This window comes from Rattus rattus, chromosome 4, assembly GCF_011064425.1.
Source record: "Rattus rattus isolate New Zealand chromosome 4, Rrattus_CSIRO_v1, whole genome shotgun sequence".
Taxonomy (NCBI): domain Eukaryota; kingdom Metazoa; phylum Chordata; class Mammalia; order Rodentia; family Muridae; genus Rattus; species Rattus rattus.
In genome coordinates, this window is record NC_046157.1 from 123,655,796 (window position 1) to 123,681,348 (window position 25,553).

The following is a 25,553-nucleotide window of genomic DNA, read 5'->3' on the forward strand; positions in this document are numbered from 1 at the left end:
TTAGAATTTTAACCATGGCACCATGAGCATAAAGAACTTATGTGCATGTTCATTTATTGCTTATGAATAAGACAGATTCTTAAGGCCATGTCACACACAGCCTTGGTTGACCTGGAATTTACTACATAGACTAGGTCGGCCTTCAACTCAGTCTTCCTTTCTCTGCCTCCCACACCAGACCCGATTGAAACTATTTTGATAGGATAATGGGTTATGTTGAGACATACAGTTAGCTTGCCCTCTAGTACATCCTAAGATGTAATTAGCTTTAGAAAATGAGTTTTAACAGCTCTCAACATTGCTTTCTCTTTAAAAGTTCAGAATTCCTGCCTAGGGAATGGTACCGCCCATAGTGTGCAGGCCCACCTCGATTAACGTAGTCATGGTATCTTCCACAGTCATGCTCACAGGGCAGCCTAAAGTAGACAATCCCTTGTTGAATTTCCTTTCCCAGTAATTCTAAATTGAGTAAAGTTGACAGTCAAAACTATCCCAGCCATATAAAATCATTGAGTTCATGTTTGTTCTCCATGAAATAAGTGTGTTTTTAAAACGTAAACATTATGAACTCAAAAAGCCAGAAATCTCTTAAATTGAAGAGGATAGAAATAATTAATTATTCTAATAATTAATTATTAAATAACAATTATTTAATAAAGACCTTGTAGTAGAAGACCCTTTTAATTAGTAGATGCAGAGTGGATGGATGTATTTAAAAAAAAAGCAGGCTGGCTATATCGCTTAGCTGCTTGCTACCAAGATCTGGTGAACTGAGTTTGATTCCTGGCTAGCCATGAACTGTCAGTGTGGACCAGGCTGATCTCAGTTTACAGAGTTCTACCTGCCTCTGTCCCTCAGGTGCCAGGATTATAGGTGTCTCCCTCTGCACACATTCTCTTTGCTTTCCATTTCCGTTCTTACTCCTTGAGAGAAGTAGGATATGTGCATTGTACTTAATTAAGTTTTCTCTGTTTTTCTGTCTAAATCTCTCAGTTTAATCATCAGCTAGACTGATTTTAACAATTTGTTTTTATTTTATAAATATATTTGGATGCATTTAGAATGAAAACAATTTTAGATATTTTTATTTAAATTATAAAGGTTCTTTTTTTTCTTTTAATAAGTTATTCACAAACCTTTCTCTGATACTTGCCTAAGAAGATGTCAGTATTAACCACAGAAAACCTGACTAAGAATTTAAGAGGGCCAGAAGCTTAAGTGGGAGGAATCAGTGTAAAAGTATTTAGAATTCATCTCAGTGCAAAATGAGTGGTTCTTCTGCCAAAATTGACCACAGGAAATGAGGGTTCTGCCTTTTGGAGCACTGTGTGCTCTACTTTGAAACTGTACAGTAAGGTCCAGCCTTTTCCTAACTGTCCAGTTCTGCCTCAGCGACTGCCCTGTCAGTCGCCATAGACACGCTTTTCAGCTGAGCTGGTGGAAGGCTTTCATCTGTCTGGTTCCTCTGGAAACAGAGGGGGAAATGGGGGCATTAAGCCTTGGAATGATGACACATTGATTTCCTGACCAGCACTTAGGGCCAGGGGTGAATAAGTCTGCCTTACTGGCTGCATGTGATCTGATGTCAGTGTGTAAAACAGATTAACGGAACATGGATAAAGGAGACGCTCAAGAGGAAGAAAACATTGTAGCTCTACATTCTGGTGGAACGAGAAATCCACTTTCCAGAGGGAAAAAACCGAGTCCAGATGCCCCACACAATTAAGTTTGAACATTGTTTTAACTCAGAATCTGGTCTTTGATTTCTGAGATGTTTTCATAATGTGTCCATTGAGGAGAAAGTGGGCTGACCAGGGAGAAGTGTGGTGGGTGGAGGAAGGCTGAATATTATCAAAATGCCTTGTATGAAATTCTCAAAGAACTAATAAAAATGGAGGGAATAAAGAAGTAAGTGCTATTATTTAAAAAATTATATTACACTGGGAAGCAAATTGAGCAATGTCAAATCTTCCTTAGGCTTATCTGGAAGGAAGTTATTAAATTGGCAGTTAGTTTACTGGAAAAACTTAATTAAACATTAACTTTCACTAGAACCTAGTGGCCTCAGTTTCTGGTTATGTCACATCCTGTACAGCTGAAATATTCTCATCCAGGCAAAGGGCTAAGTTAATTGTACCTCTTGCCCTATCGTCATTATAGAACATGTTTTCCAATTAATTCTGGCTATTGTCAGTACCTTCCTATCTAGTTCCCCTCTGTGCTGGAGAACACATAGTTGAGGAAGAAGGTGAAGCAGGTTTAAAAATCAAAAAGGCGACTGGATTAGATATGAATATGATGGGTTATAGATTTTAAAAATCATAGTTTACCGTAAGATATTTAAGAAACTGTTTCTTAAATTGTTTTCCTTCAGGCTTACATATTTGATTATTATCTACCTAGAATAACATTATGTATAGAAAGGAAAATTTGTTAATTACTCAGTTTTGTTAGTGTTTAGAAAGGTGTCATAGCTAATATTAAATGTTTTTCTTACATTGCATTCTAAAGTTTCTTTTTCTGATGTTTTCAAAAGTAGTTACTGCTTTGGAGGCTTTTTCTTGACATAGTTACCTTAAAAAACAATTGTGGCTAAGTACATTACCTTCTATCAAAATGATGATATTTTTGGTGATACTCTGGGGATGCATTTACAGCAGTGGTGTGTTCATCCCAGGTCTCTAAATTGCACCCACAAAGCTGCGGGTTTATCTATAAATGAACCATTTCATATGTCGTGCTTTTGTTATATAAAGATAAAAACCTCACCTAATACATTACACCCAAATGCCAAATGTGTGTCCCTGGACAAAAGGAAGAGCAGACTTTTTGCTTGAACAAATAATGGTTTTTGTATTTGTACTGCCTGTTTTCTATAATGTCCAAGTGTAAAATATACCACCTCCTGATCCTTAATATTCAGGTTTGGAGTTGTCTCTTGCATTTACCGCTTAATCTTAATATTTATTATTTATAAAGAGAACAGCTTTTTAAAATTACGTAATTGCCTTTAGGAATTCAAGATAGCCTTAACTGCTTCTGTTGCAGAGAATATAAATAGACCAATATTTCTGGACATGTCTTTCAAAACCATGCTGTGTGGCTGATACTTGGGAATAGAAAGTAGCATGAATCACGCTGCAGACACAGTCAAATGAACTCCGAGTCTGTAAGACGACTTTTTAAGAAGCCCTAGTGTTTAAAGTGTCAGTTTGTCCTACCCCTATGCAGTGGGTGCTTGCCCCCCCTTCCTCACAGCTCTCTGTGCTGAGCTCCATCAGAGGGAGTCACTGAGTAAAAGCCCCGAATGGACTTGTTTGAATAAATTCCTTAATGTTTATGCCACAAGATGAGCACATTATTAGCTTTTATTCGGGACAGTAATTCTTGCCCTGGCCATGGAGTGTTTGGGAGTGTGTACCATTGCAGTAGACGCTGATTTCAATTTGCAATGTGGGAATCAGTTAATTTCCGCATTGACGGTTGGGGATTCTAGTTTTGTTTGCGGGCCTTGAAGGTGGTTTTTATCATTAGAGAGTTCAGTTTTTGTTCTTAGAACACTTCTAGGTGGATTCTGTCTCCTTGTCATCTGGAGTGGTTTCGAATGAGGAGTCCAGCATGATTCCACACAGCACACAGAAGCAGATCATGGACGGAAGGTCCTTCCGGACCTTGAAGGGTCTTGTCACTCTTTGTGATCTTCCAGATGCCTTTGTTCCCTACTCTTTGGGTAGAGATAGGCCTTGACCATACATGCATAGTTTCTTTACACTGATGTTACACCGACTTAGGAAATGCTGGGCTCTGAAGCCCTAGGACTTTGGGCACGTTTTCTGACTTATCAGTATCTCAGCCCGCCCCTGTCATCTTGCTTACTTAGCCTCTGCACAGTTTTGGTCCCACATGCAGCTTTAGAACCGCTCCATTAGGTCGATTGTGACTTCGTCTAAAGTTTTCTACCAATTAGAAACATAACCTCACTGGGCGGCGGTGGTGCACACCTTTGGTCCCAGCGCTCAGGATGCAGAGGCAGAGTAATCTCTGGATTCAAGGCCAGCCTGGTCCACAGAGTGAGTTCCAGGACAAACAGGGCTACACAGAGAAACAGTGTCTCAAAACTAACCAACCAAACAAACAAAAGACAAACAACGGCAGTGAACAATTCTTTGAAAAATCTATTGCTAATTAAGAACTGACTGCATTTTGTGTCTGTCCCCCTGCACCAGAATGCAGTAAGTATCAACTGTTTGCAGTGCTGGTCTGTTGCATGTGCCTATGCTAATAGCTTCTCCAGTTTCTGTGAGTTTTTTAGCCAGTGGTTGCTGACTAATTGTGTGGCTGTGTGCAGAAAACAGTAGAGATTAATGGCAAATATAATGTAGCTTGAATTTAATCCATGAGCCGTGTTGTAATTGTGAAGCTTCGCTTTCAGTTTCTTACTTGTTTGTGTGCATTTCATAGTCTTGTTTGGAAAGTGCACAGGGCACATCCCGTATCCAAGGACACTAGTCACTTCCCTCTCTCTCCTCATCAGCGGACACTTGAAAGTAGCCTCATCGTGCTGAAACTGCTTCATCGGCAAAGATGAACAGAAGGTTTATTCCTTATGTTTATTTTCCATTGTAAGAGGTCTACTTGTATTACGCACCCCAATATTGTTTTTTATTTGTGATCCCGGCATTATGGAAGGATATATTTTACCAAGCCAGAAAAACCTGATGTTTCTCATATGAAATGGCTGTGCTGCTGCTTTCAAGAGTAAATACATCTGACAGCTACAGTGGACTGACTTTATCCCTAATAAAAATCGTTAACTGTGGTTTTAAAGAGTTTGTGGGGAGGTGAAAATACACGCTTGCTTCTTTAGTAAAAACCTTCAGTCTGTTGAGAAACATTGACTTCTAGCTAAACTTAGAGCATCGAGGTCAGTCAGTGAATGTGGAATCCTGCCGTTTATGGCTTGGAGTTACAAGTTTCCTCTGATCACTGTATTCTGAGTGGTTACAAATCCTTAGCAGGATTCCAGACAAAGAAATAGTCAGAGGCTCTCTTGCGACCCCATTCGGGTCCACCCAAGGTAGACCGAAGTTAATTTTTAAAAAATCAGCTTTTTGAAACCTTTTTTACTTTCGTCATTTGCAGAGAGATATAAAGGCCAGTCCCTCTGCTTATACACGGGGATGTTGAGCCTTGCACTACCCGTGCTGAGGCATTCCCTGTTAGATCAGGACTGGCCACTCTCAGCGGGAGCAGAGCCGAGTTTACCAGAGGTGGAGTCTTTGTGTCCTTTTGCCCACTGCCAGTACCTCTTGGCAAAGATGGGATGTAAAAGTGAGGAAGACAGGCTTCAGCACCACATCCGTGCCATTCTGGAAGGTTCTAATAAAGCATGTTCCTTCAGCAGGCGGGATTTGTAACTCCAGTGTGTTCATTCAGCTCTGAGGGTTGTTCAGTATTATTTCATCATGGAGCTTCTCTCAGAGAATTTATAAGAGATAATTAGTAAAAGACAGAACTTCTGAAGAGGAAGCTGGGGTGCCTGAGAGAGCCGATTTGGCCTTCTGAGAGGAGAGAGATTGTCTCCGGCTGAGGGGGTGGCTTGATGCTTCGATTTCCATAGATTTGTTTGGTGGGTTCACTGGCTCAGTATATGTTTGGTATTTACACAGCGAGCAAGATGGTATGGTTGGGCCCTTCCTCCTCAGTAACGTGCAGTCAGATACATATGTGAGGCTAATCAATACATGTACATATCTGTGCACACATTTACAAACAGGGTGTTGAGTGAGGGATCAGATTCTGGTTGGAGGTTGAGGTAGGAAGGCCTGAGAATAAACCATTTGGCAGCTGTTGACAGGGATTCTGGATGTCACTGTCTACTGAATTTCAGGGGGAAATTTGAACCACAGATGGGCTGCTTCTCTACCATATAAACTCCCCATCCTTAAGTACTGCGGCGTCCGTGCATATCTCATTTGTTTGCTGACTCATGAACCATTCCCCACATGCTCGCAAGGCACGTGTGTCCTGGGAGCCTGTGTGGGATGCTGGGTGGCATTTCAGATGGACTGAGGTGTTGAGTGTGTTCCTTAGGGAGAGCTAATGCTATAGTTATAGTGTATTTCCTTCTTTCCACACAGGACAACAGCTTCGAGCAGTTCATTATTAATTATTGTAATGAAAAGCTTCAACAAATCTTCATTGAACTGACCCTCAAAGAAGAGCAAGAGGAATATATTCGTGAGGTAAAGTTGAAACAGTCTAAAAGGTTTCTCCATTATAGCGAAAAATCTGTGTTTGAAGACCATCTGCTCTAAGTTTAATATATTATGTCTTCAAGTATTTTGTTTGTATGGTGGCTGTGCTGACTGTTCCACTAGTGTTCAGAACATATGTAGTTTGTCATTAAATACTAGCCAGTGACCTTCAGTCTCATAGATTCCAGTGTAATTATGTAAAATAATATTGCGTTAAGAAAACGGAAATGAGTAAATAAATTAGGCCTACACACTGGACTAGCACTGGGACATGGAAGGGAGTGAGTGGTTGACACTGACAGCATGGGTCATGTGCATTAAGCTAAATGAAAGAAACCTGATTCCATCCACCTTAAAGTGACAGCTGTGTGTGGATTGTCAGTGGTTGCTGGGATTTCACGAGTTTGAGTGGTGTGACAAGAGGGAATTTGGGGACTGACTCTGGTTATGGTTGTAGATTATGTATGAGCCATATACAGGGAGATTGAGAATTCTTAGAGATTTTGCTCAATCTTTAAAAAAATTATTTTAAAAATCAATTTACATAATTTATACATAGCATTTGTTATATGATCACTATATTCTGGGTGTTGTTTAAGGACTATTCCATTTAATGTCATCTTTTTAAAAATGTCTTTTTAAAAATGTCATTCTTGTATGTATGAGTGCTTTGTCTGCATATATATCTTTGTGCCAGAAGAGGGCTTCAGATCCCATTACAGATGGTTGTGGAGCCACCGCGTGGGTGCTGGGAATTGAACTCAGGTCCTTTGGAAGAGCAGTCAGTGCTCTTAACCACTGAGCCATCTCTCCAGCCTCCAGTGTCTTCTTAAATTAACCAGAAATAATTGTTTGTAAAGTCCTCTCATCTTTAATTTTAAACCACACACTTGGTTTTACTTTTTTATGTTTTTAAACTAAACATTCACCTTTTAAGTGATTGTTTTCTTATGCCTGTATTTTTGTTTGCTTTTGATTTGCTGCAACATTTTAGGAATGCTATCAACTGTTTTCCTTCTTTTCTTAAAACATTTTGAACATAGGGCTAGGAGCATGCGGAGGCCAGCGGATAACTTGTGAGAGTCAGTTGTCTCCTACAGAGTGGTTTCTAGGGATTGATTTCAGACTGAAACATCTTAACATTCCACTGTATTCCATTTTAAAGACAAAATTAGCAGTGTAGCCCAAATGAACTTAAAACTCAAGGTAGTCCTGTCTCAGCCTAAAATGGATAGATAGACATAGAGATATAGGTAGATGGTAGGTAGGTAGATAGGTAGGTAGGTAGATAGGCAGATAGGTAGGTAGATAGGTAAGTAGGTAGGTAGGTAGGTAGGTAGGTAGAGCGAGTTTTGTTTTCGGTGAGTGCACGTTAATGCATGTTTTTAGACAGGTATCTTACTGCGTAGCCAAAAATATCCCCAAATAAAGGATGCATCTGCCTTATTCTTTGAGTGCCGATGTTATGGGCATGCACTCCTGTGTGTATTTTCCTAATAGAATTGCTAATCCCCAGTGACTTAGTAAAACAACCCATTAAACCAAACTGTTAATATTTCTTTTGTTGTTGTTTTAGAATGGCCATTTTACCTCAGAAAAGCTCTGGTAATATAAATATCCTAAAATCAAGAACCATTCTCTTCCTCCTTCTCATCTTACAGAGACTGCTAGGAAGTTAATGTATAGATTACTTGAAAAACTTTTAAGAGAATATAGGCAGATCTCCTGCTTGTTATATGAATTCTATTTCTTCACCTAAGAAAACTAATGTCTGTGCCTAGAGAGGGAGGGTAGGCAGACGGAGAATGAAGGCACTTCACCTCCCTGGTTTGCCTCTAGAACTAGTGTTGGAGGCTCTATGGGTAGGTTTTCCATGGTGTCTTCTGTGGAGGAAATACTTTCTTTCCATACTAGGCTGTTTTTACACGTGAAATAGTTAACTGACTTAGAACTTAGCATTGATTCTAAAATTACTTTTGCCTCGTGATGACAAAAACTCTAGGCCTTAGTTGCTGGGATCAAGTTCTGCCTTATTTCCTTATAAACATCGTAAATATACACACAGCAATATTGACCCAAGGGCCTATTGAGTAAAGATTTGGCTCAGAGCCCATGAAGCGCATGGGAAACAGTGACAAGTGGGAGAGTGGAATGGGAAGCAGCCTTGGAGCAGGTCAGGGGCAATTGCTTCTCGGTTCATGTCAGTGGCCAACTGCTGTGTTGAGGAAGCTGTTGGAACCGGACGATGATGTCGACAGCTTCAGGCTGAGAGTGAAATGTGGGTGGGGGGTGAGGGAGGAGCAGTTCATTTTCAGATGGCACTGCAGCACTGCCATATGGGTTTGATTTTGTTCGGTTTTGTTTTTAGGACATAGAGTGGACTCACATTGACTACTTCAACAATGCTATCATTTGTGACCTAATAGAAAACGTGAGTACTTCGGTATTAAAGGGATTCTCAGTAGAATAATTAACCTTCTGCACATGATCTCACTGCCTTTTACACTAAGCACCTGTATTTCATACTTTTCTTTGTGTGACGGGAGCTACCGTGTTTAACGACTTCATGGTAATCCTAAGAACTCATTCTTCTCTCCTGAGTGACTGCATGGACAGCTTTTATTATGCTACTTAGCCAGGAACCCCTGGTCTTGTCGCCCTGTCACAGCCCTTTCATGACCTCTTGGCCACCAGCATTTGTGTGCTGGGAGCCCAGGCCCCTGTGGAATGGATGTGTGTGCTGACCAGAACAGATATTTAGGGGTTTGCACATCAGCGTGCCCATTTCATGCCTACAGTCTAGTGCCCTCCTACTGTACCGGTGAGTTTAAGGTAGAAAGAGGGAGGAGACACAAACTTCTGAGCTGGGTTAACAGGCCATTGCTGGCCTAGCTTTGATTCCGAGAATGTGTGAGAATGTGTACGAGAGGATGCCGTGAGTGTAACAGGAGGAGGCCAAGAACCTGGAACTTTTCAGAGTGTATGTGAGTTTGGAAAGGATAAAAATGGGGGAGATGACAGGGCAATTTTTAGGAAGCTGTTTGAATGTAAGTTTTGGTTTTAGGTCATATGATATAGTTTATTGTAGTGAGTTAACCTGTAGGAAGCCACATTTCTGTGGAGACAGGAAACCCCTTTGCCCACCTTAGGGTCGATTGCTTGTGCTTCTGACCTTGATGTAGTCATCTGAGACAGTGTGCACGCTTATTTCTCCTGCCCGCTTCTCACTTGTCCAGGAGACGAGTGCTGTGTTTCCAGAACACCCTGTTGCTCTTGAGTGCTCAGCAAACGTTCTGTACTTGTGGAAGTTACGATGGCCCAGTGCTTTCCCATCAAAGTGCAAGATACTCTCGAAGACATGATCTTCGATTTAGTTGAGCATGGAAAGCAATAAATAATCCAAAACATCACTTCCTGATAAATATATAAACTTTGTTTCGGAAACTTTGGCCAGCATTAGGAAGGGAAGTGTTGTCACTCTTCCTAAAGAACTCAGAGCTCTTGCCTCAAATCCAGAAATCATACATTTCCTGAAGTTTTTTTTTTTCTAGCAAATTTTGTTCTGCTGTGAGAAGTCTCACTTTCCTGATGAGATGTTTTTCTCGTAAACAGCAGGCATTGATTATTTATCTTAGAAGAGGGAACTGCAATAATACACTCAAACATACCCACTTCTCTCACAGAAAAGTCCCTTCTCTAAATGATTGAAGAAACTCATGTTCATGAAAGAAGCCCAAAGCCTAAAGGAAGTGCTTCCTTCCAGCGCCAGTGAACAACAGTGTCTATTCTGGGGACGTACTGAGCATACTTGAGAGCCCGCTCTTCCCTTGGGTTTTGTGTGGAATGAGTAAATGCTGGTCAGAGGAGATCACAGCCTTCTGAGGACAGGGCCTTTGCCTTGTCGGAAGTGGGCGGGGTTAAGGGTCAGTGGCTCGGATTGTTTCTGGAATTGCGACTTAGGGGCCTCAGGGACAGTCACAGGAAGCCACACTACCTTTGTTAGCAAAGTAGAAAATTCCTGATTTCTGGGTCAGTCTAGGGCTGGCTTATCTTGAGGTAAACAAGACCGTAGAGTCTGAGCACACAAGTACAATTTCACTCCTATTTAATACCCACTTAGATATTATGTGGAACAAGAGTTTTATTCTGAACATGGTCTGCAGCAGCACTTGGTTGCATGATCGTTAAGAACAACTCCCTGAAGCACTGCATCAGCCCCTCCCCCAGACACCCGGCTGTACTCTGAGTCTGCGAACGGTCTGGTAACATGAGACCAGTGAGTAAGACCATAAGAGATGGAGCTAGGATATGTAGCATGATGTAGACACCGTCATGGTGGCTTCTCAGAGAACTTCAGAATGGGCTTTGGATTTGACAGTGTGAACTTCATTTGTACTGAGGGTTAGCGTCTCGATCCTGTCTGTTGGGGAAGGAACACCAAGCAGGTAGCCCCACCCCGCTACATCTGGGTCACTCTGGAAAGAGCTGACTTCTGTGGCCTTTGTGATTGTTTTCTGTTGCAGCTGAACCGAATCTTACGGGTAATTAAGTCCATTGTGTTTGATGTTGTGATTAGGCCTAATTAGAGCAGTGGAGCAAAGAAGGAAGGAAGGAAACACCTTTATTTCTATCCCCCCCTCAGAACACTAACGGAATCTTGGCCATGCTGGATGAAGAGTGCCTGAGACCCGGCACTGTTACAGATGAGACCTTCCTGGAAAAGCTGAACCAAGTCTGTGCCACCCACCAGCACTTCGAGAGCAGGATGAGCAAATGTTCCCGCTTCCTCAATGACACGACCCTGCCTCACAGCTGCTTCAGAATCCAGCATTATGCTGGCAAGGTACAGGGGAGAACCCCAGACCCACGATGCTGTTCCCAGGGCTTCTGTGCCTCCTGGGACAGAGTCGCTGAACAGGGTTGCTGTAGGAGACTAGCGAGAGCAGCCAGTGCTCAGGGGCAGTTGAGCCTGAACCATGGTGAGCTGCATCTTGTTAACACAAGTGAAAGGAAAAGCAAAGCAGTGGCCTTAATGAACACTACAAAGTGTCTTTATGTCATTTTATTATTTTTAGGTCTTAAGTTGTTCTATCAAAAATACTTAGCAAGACTGATAAAGGGTCGGTAAATCGTGCCAGACAAAAAAAGGGGCCTACTGTAAGGTTTTAAAAGCACAAAACGTTTAGCAAAAATCAAGAATTCTTCAGTTGAAATTTTGAGAGACACCGGGTAAAACACCTCGTTGAAATTTTTTTCCTCTGTATTTGAGGAAGTTGTTCTCAATGAAACAGTTTGAATTGTAGGCTAATTTTTAGGACCCCAAAAGGTTATTAATTAGAGTTAATACCGCCTTTATAAACAGGAATGGAAGCCTCATGGGGGAATTCCTTAGTTATGCATTTAATGAAAATGAGATAATCCTGGATTGCCTTTGATTCCAGGACACCAGAGCACTGGCCTTTGCTTCACTTCATTGACCTAGTATTAGACCTGCATTCCTGCTCGGTTTCTCTGTTGCTTAGGATGTCTGTGAAAATGTCCATGTTACCTGTTTTTGATCCCTTTCTAATTTGAAACAGACTAGCATGTGAGCAAAGAAAGAACGTTTTTTTAATTCTCAGATACATTCAGACATATATATATATATATATACCCATACCAAAAAACATCTAATATCCTTTAAAAGCATTATAACATTGTTGGAGTTTATTCTTGCAAATTCTGGAGGACATTACAGGCTTTGTTTGTTTCTTTCTGCGCCTTCAAGAGGTGTAACTCAAAGTTAGAAGCAAGCCTAGTATCAGTGTGTGACTAGAGTACGGGGGTTTCTGATGTTGGAGGAGTCTGGGTGTCATCATTGTTTGACACTGTCCTGTGCCCGGAGCCAGCAGTGAGTCCCCTTTGCTGTCACTGTCACTCACAGGTGCTATACCAGGTGGAAGGGTTTGTTGACAAGAACAATGACCTTCTGTACCGAGACCTGTCTCAAGCCATGTGGAAGGCTGGCCATGCCCTCATCAAGTCTCTGTTCCCTGAAGGGAATCCTGCAAAGGTCAACCTGAAAAGACCTCCTACTGCAGGGTCCCAGTTCAAGGCGTCGGTGGCCACCCTGATGAAAAACCTGCAGACCAAGAACCCGAACTATATCAGGTACTTCTGGAACATGAGTTAATATCTAAGAGCACTTAAGGAAGCCTGTAGCGTCGCTGGTTTTGTTGTCATTGTTGTTGTTTTGTTTCATTTTGTTTTTCCAGCTTCTAAGGTCCTCTTAGATGTGATTTGCTTGGGATTTAGGAAGGTCCAACTAGGATTAGAATTTGCAGTAGAGAAGCAGTAGGGACTTTGCTGTCTGATAGAGCAGATGTCAGCTCACATCTTGCCCTTGGAATTTCGATGAGGGATAAACCAGAGTGAGTGGCATTTTTTGTATGTGTGTATCATTTATATCAGTAGACACACAAATAAGCAAATTATCTGCCTTGATTTACCCAAGTGAGAGCACACATTGGGAAAAAAAATCTCATTTTTCGAAAATAGCCAGTGGCTTTTGATCATTTGCTTTCCTTAGTCTCAGTTGAGCTGAGTTCCCAAATTTTCTTGGGGCGCCATTTACCTATGAAGCAACACACACAGATTTGAGGTGAACAGTTTGATTACTTTATAATCGTGGTGTTTACCTTGGCAGCATCACCTGGGTTGAGATGTAAAACATGCACCATCACCTTAGGGAGTTCTTTGTTGTCTGGTTTTTATGTGTTCCCCAAGGTCGTGCGGTGGTCCTCATAGGCTTGCTAATAGAATCTTGGCAGCCTAATTTCAGACATAAGGCTAAACTCTTACCACTCACTGTCCTCGGTCTCTTTATCAATAACCAATTCAGTGTATGTCTAAGAGACTTGGTAGACTTTCCCATTTATTTGTCTGTTGCCCTTGTTTAATTAATTCATAGAGTAGATTTAAGTGGTTAAAGGAAAAATATAAAAACATCAGGACAGAACCAGGTAAGATTTAATTTGTGTTCAGTGGGTGTTGAGAGAGATCACTTAGCAGTTGTATAACCACAAACCATGGCTGTTTAATAGTAGAATCAGTCAGGATGGGAATAGCTGCTATGTGATCCAGATCTAATAATGACTTCCACAAGTCTGGCATTTATTTCTATGTAAGGACTTTCAGTGTAAGAGCTCTGCACTAATAGCAAAAAATTATCAATGCCGTTGAATCTCGTAAATGTTTTTTTTATTACAGCATATACAATATTGTATTTATTGGGAGTGTACTGTGAAATGGTTTGAAATAATTAGAAATGATTTGGTTTTCCAAGAATAGTAAGTGACTACTGTGAAGTGATTGGGGTAAGATTCACTGGCAGAGTTTAAAACCTAAAATACTTGAAACGTTTTAGGTGCATCAAGCCGAACGATAAAAAGGCCGCTCACATTTTCAGTGAGAGTCTCGTGTGCCATCAGATCCGGTACCTGGGTCTTCTGGAGAACGTTCGAGTGAGACGGGCAGGCTATGCCTTCAGGCAGGCCTATGAACCTTGTCTGGAAAGATACAAGATGCTTTGCAAACAAACATGGCCTCACTGGAAGGGACCAGCAAGGTAGGGGACTCTCTGGCTGTTGCGATCATTGGCAACTTGGTATCCAAGTAGTGTTGTATTTTGATTTGGTTTTGCCTGTAGATAAAGTTGGGTATGTGCTTTCCTTAGGATACCATTGCAGATAATCCTCACCTTGCTATGGAGGTGTTGGTTTTCTTTGACAGTGAAGTGGAACATGTGAAATCCACACTTGGAACTTGAATGACTATAAATGTTTGAGATATACACATGGTGAATTGATAGCTAATATGTGAACTCTGTAGGTTATAGATGTTTAGAGATCTCTTGAATCGCCATTCTCAGCTGTCTGCTGAGATTTGTTCCTAGAGAGAACAGGAGGATGTGAGGTAAATAAAGGTCTTGGCTCTTGTGTCCATCTGTAGACTTGAGAAGTAGGTAGGGTTCAGTATCTGCACGATGCTTGTTAAGCTGGCCTAGAGAGTATGGCTTAGCCACGAGTCTTTCCTGATCCCTAGTCCCGAGCAGAATACTGGGCACTGCAAGCTTTCTCTTCAGAGATTGCTTTTTGCTCGTGAGCTGTCCACATGCAGAGAACGAGTGTGCTGGACAGCGGCTGTGACAGGAGAGAAGTCAGGCCTGTGAGAAACCTCTACTCTTAGCAGACAGAATTGCTGGTTATGGGGGGGCTGTACAAGTGTGAGTACTGCCGGAGGGCCAGCATGCCTGCTTCATGGGTGAGGTGGGCACTCGGGGACTTTCATCTTGTTGTGTCAAGGTTACATGTACATTCTTAGCTGGACCTGGCTGTTCTCAGGAGATTGAGCAGTAATTAGACAGACAGACAGCCTGAGCTATGGAGAAGAGGGAAGTGTAGTCTGATGTCTAATGTAGACCCGGGGTATTGTTTCTACACACCGTTAATTTCTAGGATATTGTGCTAAATATGCTGTCACAAGGAGCACTGTTTATTCCCTGTCTGGTAGCCAGTCCACAGGTTGGTGGAGCCAGGCTAGTTTTAGAAACTGATGTTGAAAAGCAAGGTCAAGGCCTTGTTCCTGCCGCACAAAGCTCGTGTTCTGTAGCATGTCATGGGTCTGACATTTAACACTGTTTTGGGCTGTGCTCAGCCTCTGAAGAATGGGAGGAATATTAAATGTTTCAGGAGAGGCCTGAAGAGATGGCTCAGTAGTTAGGAGCACCTGGGTTAGGTTCTCAACATCTGCATGGAAAGTCACAGCATCTGTAATTCGTGTTCTAGGACATCCACTGCGTCTTGTCTGCAGAGGCACCGACCAATCAACGATGCACACACACATATGCCATTCCTGGCCCCCACTGATACATTAATTGACTTGTTTTGTATTGCTAATGAAATCAAGAAATACCTGTATTTCTTAGTAGATAGTTCTGAACCTAGACTTGCTTTTACAGTCTTTGGGGTTAGTTTGGGGAAGCAAATCCTAAATCCTTTGGCGGAAGACGATGATTGCTAGAAGAGTAGTGACTCTAAACAATGTGGCAGTGTTGGGACTAGAGAGATGGGTCATCAGGTAAAGTGCTGCAGGGCCTGACCACCTAAGGACCCCCATGGAGGAAGGAGAATCTATTGCTTCCTATGAGTTGTCCCTGACCTACGCACATGCACACACACCCCAAACGTCATTTTTTTAATGTAGCTTATTTGTGTGTTAATGAGAACATAAGATATGATATGGCATGATATGACAGAATCACCTCATTATGTTTCCATTACTGTTATTATGATATGATATAATACGATATGATATGATATTGGGTCAAGTCATTTTTGTAACTCGGGAAAAGCACTGTTTTGGGTTTTGTTTTACTCTTTTAGGTCTGGTGTGGAAGTTCTGTTTAATGAGCTAGAGATTCCCGTGGAAGAGTACTCCTTCGGTAGATCCAAGATATTCATCCGAAACCCAAGGACAGTATGTAATCTTTACACTCTGAACTTGAATCCCATGCATGGGGCCTGGTTTCTGAGGCACCACAGTCAAGGCCATATTCTTTTATCTGAAGTGTCTTAGAGCTGGATCAAGTAAGAGATGGTATTTATATAACACTGAAGCTGTCTGATAGATGGTACAAAACTTAAGAAATGAAGACAAGACTATCATATCAAACCTTCACTAAACCTCCCTGATTTATAACTTGTAGCAACTGAAAGGACCCGTCAGTGTTTGTAGCATCTAAGTTACACAGTGGTTTTTAGAATTACAGCTCCATAGGTGCTGGGAAAACATGGGAGGAAACAGTTTTCAAAGTGTATCAAATTCATGGACCTCCTTAGAGTCTCTGGGAGTCTTTGTATAAAGTGGTAGGCATAAAGTATAATTAATATCACAAATGATTTAGTGATAATGGACATTTAGAGAGTTTAAGAAATACTTAGGTTGTTGAAGAAAAAAAGGCTGACGTGTCTCTTCACAGAGCACGCATTTCTGACCCTCTGTGGACCGATTAGGAATAGTGATTTCCTGGAAAATCTGAACTCCAGAGTGAACTGGATCTTCTATGGATCTGTCAAAGTATTTTCCCCCTGCACCAGTGATCTATAGCATATATCATTCAAGTAGCTAATTTCAACATCCTGCAAATTCCTTTCATGTACGCCATTAGGTTTGGAGGACTTTGACTAAGCCTGTCTATTGTTTTATATTAGTTATTCCAATTAGAAGACCTAAGGAAGCAGCGGCTGGAGGACCTGGCCACTCTCATTCAGAAGATTTATCGAGGATGGAAATGTCGTACACATTTTCTGCTCATGAAAAGAAGCCAAGTCGTGATTGCCGCCTGGTACAGGAGATACGCGGTGAGTCTGTTGTTACAACCTGAGGCTAACTTCTCAACATTCTCTATGTGCTTATTGCGTTTGTAATTTTTACGTAGCCAAAATTTCCCAACAACCTCTGGAAATGGTTGTTACTCCTTTTTTAACATGAGAGAACACGCCCTGAGCTGCTGGGTACCCTGCCCGCTGCTGTCATTGGCCGAGCATGGGTTTGAGCCTAATCATTTCCAGAGCGTGGGTTTAGTGTTTCAGACTGCTTGGCACTGATCTCCAGAAAGCATGTAGCAGGAATTCTATCTCTGGTGTTGTCATCAGTTTGAGGAGACTGTGTCATATCCTTTCACTATGATGGGATCAGTTCTTTAAAAAGGCTGGCCGGCTACATTCATTGAGCAGGACTGAAGACGGAGGAGTTCCAGAGTGCCGGAAATCTCTTTTAGAAATCTCTTCCAGCTAGAGGATCGGATTTTCACTAGTCCTCAGATATCTGGCCCTACTGTGGAGAAGGAGTCAATAAAGTATATTTGCTTAGTTAATACAGAGCTTCTTTTCGGAAGTGTATCAGTTGGTTGACCGCTTTGTGGGGGTATCCATCCCACAGGTCTGAGAAGGACCTCATCCACCATCATGTAAATTTATTTAGGTTGTGTTTCTTGCAAATGAATTGCAGTGATAAAAAAGAGCATAGCTTATCAATGTTTCCACTCTATGCTTCTTCTCTGCAAAGGTAAAAAATGTTTTAAATTTGCAGCCAGGGCTTATTTAGTGCATTCTTCCCTCCGCTTCTAAGGAGACATTTTTTCTGTAAGACAAAAATTAAGATAAAATCTATAGTTTTGTGAAATACATAATAGAATTACCAAATTTGGGGACATGATGACGCTTGAAGTCTTTTAGTCAGGTCTTTGATTGCTTGTTCCAGTTAGGAAGATCACAGCCACAGTCCAAGTCTTAGACTAACTACACTCATGTCCATTCAGCTAAGACACAGCAGGCTGTAATCATTCTGCCTGGTGGCTATGGACTCTCTGAGCACACAGCAGCACTTTCTTAACCTTGTACATTCATGATGCTCTTTTCTGTTTGCCCCAGAAAGGGAGGACCAACAAATAACCCATCTTCAAGAAAGAATCTGTATCACTGCTTATTTTGGAGTCATTAAGAAAACTCAAGCTTGAATGCATCCTGAATTAATCTGTCTTAAATTCTACAAACAGCTTTGAAGTAACTACTGTGCTCAAAGAGTAGCAAAGTGGACCCACAGTCCGGTGTCTGACTTGATCAAGTTTACCTTTAGCAAGGGAAAATAGGTATCTGTCTAGTTAGGGTTATTGTTGTTGTGATCAACGCGTAACCAAAGCAGCTCGGGTGGGAAGGGTTTACTTAGCTCCACATTCCAAGTTCATCACTGAAGGGAGCCAGGACAGGAACTCACACAGGGCAGGAGCTTAGAGGCAGGAGATTATGCGGAGGCCATGGAAGGGTGCTGCTTACTGGTTTGCTCTCCTTGGCTTACTCAGCTTTTCCGGAAGCTCAGATTTTTCAAGCCAAAATCTGTATTGCCCACCTCCGTCCACTACTTGTGATGATCCAGATGAAGCCTAGGCTCTCGGAAGATATCATGAGAGAATAGGAACCAGCACTCATGCTTCACAGGGAAAGATTAACAACCTGACCTGAGTGTTTTTGAAAGTCTTCGCATTTTCCTCAGAGTAGCCCATCTGAACCCCAACGTTCATTCCAAACCAAAAAATTGGAAGGGCACCGTTTTCTTGGGAGCGTTCTAGCAGCTTCATTGTCTTCGGGTGTCATCAACTCTACTGCAAGGCCAGTGGACGTGGAGCTTGTTGAGCCAAAGTGTAGTTGAGTGCCTTTCACGGTGTTGACTTTGATCCAGCCTACCCTCATGGGTGAGGTTGGAGTGAGACCCACGCATTCTCAGGATTCTGTATGGGGCTTGCTGAAAATTACCCTGATGTCCCCACTTGAAGCAGAGTAAGCATAGCAAGTCTAAAGGTGACCTGAAGGTTAGAGGTAGGCTGGCCCAGTGAGACGCTTGGTGGAAAATGGCGCCAAGAAGAGGCTCCTCTCAAAAAGTAGGCGCAAAGCAATGTGGGTCAACTCAGAATGCTCTGTTGGTGGTGGGTAGTGTAGGGAAGGCTGCCTCACAGCGTCAAGCAGTGAACAGTCGTTGGTAAGAGTGGAACAGCATTCTTCATGTGGAACAGACTTACTGTAATAATGTCGGACTGTCTAACCTTTCAGTTTCTAGGATTGTGGGTGATCAGGCATCCACCACTCAGAGTGAACAGATCCCCTTCTCTAGCCTGACTATTCACAGCCTCCCTTTATCCTGCAGCAACAAAAGCGGTATCAGCAGATAAAGAGTTCAGCCCTGGTGATTCAGTCTTACATCCGGGGCTGGAAGGTGAGTTTCAGTAAGTGTGCTTTGTTTATGTGGGAGCTGGGGTTCTTCATAAAGGGTGAAGTCTTCAGGCTCACTCTGCAGGGGAAGCTTCCTCATCTCCACCTGTTCTGTAAACGGCCTCATGGGAAGAGTAAATATTATGGGGCCAAGCAGGGAACCCTGGTGACCATGTCTTGGCTGCTTCCTTCTAATCAGCTTTATGTTTTTTTCAAGCCTTTGTTCTCTAAGCAGGAAGTCGTCCCTGAAATAACACTGTATATAATCTCAATATCCTCAGGCCCAGTGGTTTTGAGAGAAGCTATTGTCTAGAAAGCTGTCTTACAGCCACTGCCTGAGTCCTGTGGCTCTTAGCCACACATCTTTCCAGTGATGACCCCTAGCAGCCTCCCCATAATGACTGGATGCTCCTGGCTCTAGCTAGAGCTCTCCTAGGAGAAAAGGGGGTAGTCACACTTGCTACATTGGTTCCAGATCCTTCCAACTAAGGCTTGGTTCAAGGGTCAGTGTTCTGACTTATACAACCTGCAAGCCAAGAGTGGTTTTTATATTTTGAACCATCGTAAACAAAAAGCAGAAAAGAGTTCAAAGCATGTGAAAAGTATATGAACTATGTATTTTAATATCCATACATAAAGACGGGACCGTGTTCATTTCCTGACTCCTCATTGATACACACAGAGAGAGACAGAGACAGAGACAGAGAGAGAGCCTCACTATCTTACTCTTTGCAGAAAATTTTACTGACCTCAGAGCCCTCCCTCCAGTCCTACTCCAGGATTACTCTGACTGCTTTCCTAGAATGTTCTAGATCCAAGAGGGATAATTTCAGGTTGTGGTCAGTCTATAGCTTCTTGAAAGGATACAGGCTGGGCTACAAATCTAGCTTCATTGATTGGCCTTGGTATAGACCTTGCCCAGATTAAAGGCTTATCCAAGTTAGTGTGGCCATCTGCCTGTAGGCTCTTCCCTGACCGGGTTCCTAGGCTCTGGGACTAGTCGGTTTACAGGCTAGAGACCCCCAGGCCAGGACCCCAAGTTTATTCCCGAGTCAGGTGCCACTAGTAGCTTGCGCAACAACTGAAAAGGCATCACTGGTTTGGATAAGAAACAAAAATCTTTTGATTTGAAAGGATAGCCACAGCGACTTCCGACAGAATGAACAAAGAGATTCAGTGGACTTTTGGAGAACCTTATAGAACTCTGGCCATCATCTGAAAACGGTTCTCTACCTCCTATGAGTGGCAGCCTGCCTTGCCGTGGCCATATTCTTCCCTAGCGTGTCCCATCCATGGTGGGAGGACACCTTCCCTCTAGTGAGGTCACCCTGCCATGCCAGTGTCTCCCAGCATGCACTGCTTGTCTCAGTGGCTTCACTGGGCCATGTGCATTTGCACTGAAACCTCTTTGGAAATTATTTTATACCCACCATTAATTTAATTTCATGAAATGCGCGCGCGCATACACACACACAAACACACACACACACACACACAGAGAGAGAGAGAGAAAGAGAGAGAGAGAGAGAGAGAGAGAGAGAGAGAGAGAGATGGGTACATGAGGATGATTTCTCTACCATAGGCAAGAAAAATCCTGCGGGAGCTGAAGCATCAGAAACGCTGCAAGGAGGCAGCCACCACCATCGCAGCGTACTGGCACGGCACCCAGGTAGGCCAGAGGCCCTGAGGAGGGTAGTTCAGTGGGGGAGTAACCGCAGAGCCGAAGATCCTCGCTTGAGCTACTGAGCACATCTGCCTCTTGCCCTTTGCGGCGTTCCGGTGTGGGTGGCAGCACATGCTTTTGCACTTAGCATCGGTGGTGACTGGTGTCTCCTCTTCTGTCTCCATTGAGCAGCAGCAGCAGCAGCAACCTTTCCTGCCTTAACTCTTTCTGTAACTCCTTTTCAAACGCACCACAGGCGCGAAAGGAGCTGAGACGGCTGAAGGACGAGGCTAGGAATAAGCACGCTATTGCAGTTATTTGGGCTTTCTGGCTTGGATCGAAGGTACTTGATGCCCACGTCCCATCACCGAGCCCGGGAATCCTGCAGGAGCCAGCCCTGGCCTCTAGCCTAGCCGGGATGAATGACTGCAGTTGGTAGTCACCTCCGTGCATGATCTAGCAGCCAAATTAATGAAACGGGAATGCTAGATGTAGTATGCCGTGGAAGCTTTGGCATGCGACGAGCGAAAACTAACCTCACTAATAAGGCTCTAGCATAGGTTGTTTTTGTTTGTTTGTTTTGTTTTTGTTTTTTTAATTCTCTAAGTTAATTTGCATGGTGAGTGCCCACTCTCCCCACTCTTGAATGCTGGCCAGATTTTAGGGATAGTTGTATGCAGGGGGGGGGCATGTGGAGAATGTTCGTATTGGGGTTCGAATCCGTTTATACAGTGTGTTGACAAAATAATGCCAGTTACGCATGCTTTACAAGAATTAATCCCTGAATGAAACCGCGTTTCAGGCCCCATGTGGCATCTGTTGGTTACTGTAAGCCAAGCGGTGTCACGTGTACAGGGAAGGATCATCCGTGATTTCACAGAAATCTGTGTTCCTGTGGAGCTAGCCATACTTACCAGGGAGGAATCCCAGGAATTTCAGCGTTGCTGTTTGATTTCAGAAACAAAGGCCCCGTGGAACTCACTGACCCTGGCAGACTCTGGGCTCTGTGGGCATTTCACATTTCACACACCCCCACGGAACAAGAGATTTTCTAATTAGAAAATCAAAAGTCATCTTTGCTTAAAAGGTGTACCCCAGTTGGGGACATGGAACTCTACGGAGTCCGCTGTTTTTACTAATGCCTACACTGTCAGCATTGCAAGCCCATCTTGTGAGAAGACGTCCACTTTGTGGGCTCCATTAAAAGGTTCCCTAAGACTGACCAAAATTGTTCATTTGTGTTTTTTCCAAAGTCTATAAAAACCAACCCAGTGCCTTAGCCGATTTAGGGAAGTGACCCAGTAGTCATGGCAGTCCTGTCGTTACCCCAGTCTCAGGAATGGAAGGTCCAAAAGTTAGCGCCTATCTCTGTCTTGTGCAGCAGTGTACCTGAGATTGGCTTCCCCTGAGGCATCTTGTTAACCTGTCAGTACTATTATTTTTTGCCTGATTTCACTTTTTAGTGTGTTACATACTATTTGGGATCCTGGTCAAAATGTATTTATTTTGGGCGGTGTGAGGGCTTGATCCCAGGGCCTTCTGAATGTTAGCTAAGCAGTCTGCCACTGAGCTGGGTTTGCCCCTTCAATTTTCCATGCTGCTTCTAGCTCACACCGGGAAGGGACCTCTGTGTTTTTGTTTAGTTTTACTCTTTTGTTTGTTTTATTACTTTTTGCAGTTTTCAAAATTCTCATTCACACAGTTGGGTTTTTTTTTTTTTTTAATTCATCCAAATGAAGACTATCAGAGAGCTTCATAGCAAAGTCAAGTCTAGAGAGAGCATATCTCAAGGGCTTTGAGGAAATGTGGCACCGGATCCTTGGGTTGAAATGAGTGTACTCTGTTCCTCTGCTGTGCTGCGGTCCTGCTCCGATAGTGGCTCTCCTGTTTTGGTGGGGGGATCTTTTCTCTCATTTGTGCAGTCTGCATTGGGCTGTCTCTTATTGACTATCTAAAACGTTCTAGGCACGAAGGGAATTGAAACGCTTGAAGGAGGAGGCTAGGCGTAAGCATGCAGTTGCTGTCATTTGGGCTTACTGGCTTGGACTGAAGGTACTTTCTTCATGACTTCTCCTGCCCTGGTGAACATAAAGCCTCGCACCTACTAACCCGAGAAAACTGGAGGCGCTTCCTGCTGTCTGCGGTCTTACGAGATGTCATCTTGACTAATCTTGTTTCATGTTAAGAAAAAAAAAAGCCAAAAAACATACACACTGATTTTTCTCATCTTAATGTGATTTTAATCTCTTTAATGAGTGTGATGCAGTATATTTTATCCAAGACGTGTTTTCTGAGTTTTGGTTTATTTATGGCCTTTACATCATGAGGCAGAGCGCAGTCCTTGAGCTGGAAACTGATCTTCCATCCTCAGTGGCTTGCGTCAGGGTGGCAAGCTCTGTTCCCATCTGTCTGCCTGTCCTGTCTCACTGAGGGCTCGAGTGGAGCTTTCTTCCAAGTGATCATGGCTCAGCACAGATCAGAGTAAATGCGATGACGGAGATCATGAAGTTCAAAGAACTCTAAGGTTCAAAGACCGTGCGATAAACGCAGGTGCTAGAGTAAATAAGGAGATTTGACTGCAAGCACTGAAAACCTGCAGGCAATAGAAGGATCTGGTCTAACTGATCAGAATTAACTAACACAGTGAGACATCCCATCACCCTCGGAGGTGATCGGGGTCCTTTCCATACCACTCCTCTTTAGTATTCTGATTTAGTCCAGTAACATTAACTCTTGATCTAAATATTTGAGAATGAGCTAAGAAGTTATTGATTCTGCATCTTAGCACCCTTCAGAAACATCCCTGAATATTGCTCTCAATAATCTCCATTTCCCCCTGAAAGTTCCTCCTGAAAACGTTTAATTAATTGTCCTTTGATTACTCTGAGTATTCATGAGATAATTCAGAAGTAACTTCAGCATGCATTTAACGGATGTTCTATTTGACAAATTCTAAATACCACCTTTACATGCTCTGTTTGGAAGCCGAGCAAAACAAAACATTTCCCATTTTATTTGTGTCTAAATTTGCATCATAGTTTTTATATTTGCAAGGAAGCAGGCAGTATCGAACTCCCCATCCTGATCTCTGGGTTTCTGAGTGTATGCTTTCAAACTATTTTTCCACTGGAAGTGTGCAGTAGCCGTGGACAAGGTGAATGCTATTTCTACAGAATTAACCAGGCTTGCTCTAACCGTCACTCAACCCCCCTCCCCCTTGGTTTCTAATGAGACAGAAGCACCTCATCATGTTTCCATTACTATTATTATGAAAGAGATTTAAGCTTTTTAGAAGTTTAAGATTATACTAAATTTGTCCCTTTGTCATGGAAACAAGTTATACTGATGTGAGTAGTACTTTTATCCTTTGAAATGGTTTGATTTGCTTGCATTAATAAGTACAACCGGACCCTTTTAGGATTCCTAGTCCTAGTCCTCAGCAAGGTCCCCATTGTGAGAAGAATGTGGCGGTGCCAGGTTTTTACCGTATGTAGCTTTATTTGGGGGAGCAGCCATCTGTCCTGTGGAATATCAGAAGTCGTACTGACAGAGCTCAGGTACAATGAGGTTCAGCTGCATAGCATGGCTTCCGCACTGCCTCAAGGGGGTGCTCCCATGTAGCAGGCCTCTCTTCAACTTGCCTTTCCCCTCTGTGCCCCTTGACCCTTATAAGCTGGAGGTCTGAAATGCTTATAAATCTAAAAACTCCATGGCTGAAAGAGAAATGGCAGCTAGAACATGGATTTAAAGAGAGGACTGCCTGTATAGTGTATATGTCCAACTGTAAACTTTAGATATTCTATGTTGTATAGCACGGTCTGGGGTTCAAACACTTCAGGCAGGCAGGTAGCACAGAAGAGGAAGACAGCAGGCTGCTTAGGACCGATTGGGTGTCCAGCGTGGAACCTGCAGATCTCTTCATGGAAAACCACTGCTGTTCACTGTCCTGTAGAAACGGGGCGTCCCTGTTACTGCAGCTTAGAACGTTTTAACAGAAGCCCGCAACCTAAAGTGTGGTGTGAAGTTATGAATTTAAAAACACATGTGTGAAATGTTTAGCTGCAGACTGAATTTGGCTCATAGCTTCTATTGCTCAGACTTCCACTCTACACGTATTTTAAGCACATGCATTTAAGCCCAGAAAACCAGGAAGCTGGAGAAAAAGATGTAGAACATCGAGATACATAGAGAGGCTAATATTTTGCTGATTTCTAACTCCCGTTCGTATGTAGATGATAATAAATATTTTGTGTGTCCCCCTGAGCTTTAGTACCACAGTATCAGCTTTAACCATCACTCATTAATTCTGTCATTAGACATTAATATCTGAAGTAGATTATGACATTAGTTTCGGGAAAGTTTATATTTAAAGTGGCAGGATGTCTTAAGCGCTCATTAAGTATAAAGTTTGATGTGGTCCGAAGGAAGATAGTGATAGCCTAAAAGCTTCTAAGTTTCTTATTTTTAGCTGCATTCACGTCTGTCGTGCACCAGTAAAATCACCAGCGGTTTTAGGCAGGATTTTTGGAAATTTCAATCTAGTTCTTCAGATAGTCTGCCAAAAAACATCTGAAGGAGAAACCACCTTACATGATGTTTTACGAAACGTGCTCTAATTGACAGATTTGCAGCTATTCCGGTGAGGAGTTTAGGCCAACGTGAAGCCGTGTAAGAACCAGTAGGATTTAGTGTATCAGTTCACGGTTTGGTTTTTCTCTGCCGTAATTGCCACCATCTAAGTACGCAGCCATCAGTTTTCTCAACCCAGAAAGGACATTTGTAGATGTGTGTGTTCTCTATGCTTTGATTTGTAAAGAATTATGTCATTAT

General features: G+C 42.7%; 1 protein-coding gene across 1 annotated transcript in view; it reads left to right on the top strand.

Moving 5' to 3' along the window:
- Window positions 1–25,553, top strand: part of Myo1b (myosin IB) — a 164,962-nt gene that overhangs the window by 125,896 nt on the left and 13,513 nt on the right. Inside the window, exons 14-24 of the mRNA XM_032901091.1 lie at window positions 6,141–6,245; window positions 8,626–8,688; window positions 10,900–11,100; window positions 12,181–12,407; window positions 13,663–13,863; window positions 15,680–15,773; window positions 16,508–16,657; window positions 18,996–19,064; window positions 20,643–20,729; window positions 20,980–21,066; window positions 22,689–22,775. Coding sequence (XP_032756982.1) covers window positions 6,141–6,245; window positions 8,626–8,688; window positions 10,900–11,100; window positions 12,181–12,407; window positions 13,663–13,863; window positions 15,680–15,773; window positions 16,508–16,657; window positions 18,996–19,064; window positions 20,643–20,729; window positions 20,980–21,066; window positions 22,689–22,775 — 1,371 coding nt within the window. The remainder of the gene's footprint in view (window positions 1–6,140; window positions 6,246–8,625; window positions 8,689–10,899; window positions 11,101–12,180; window positions 12,408–13,662; window positions 13,864–15,679; window positions 15,774–16,507; window positions 16,658–18,995; window positions 19,065–20,642; window positions 20,730–20,979; window positions 21,067–22,688; window positions 22,776–25,553) is intronic.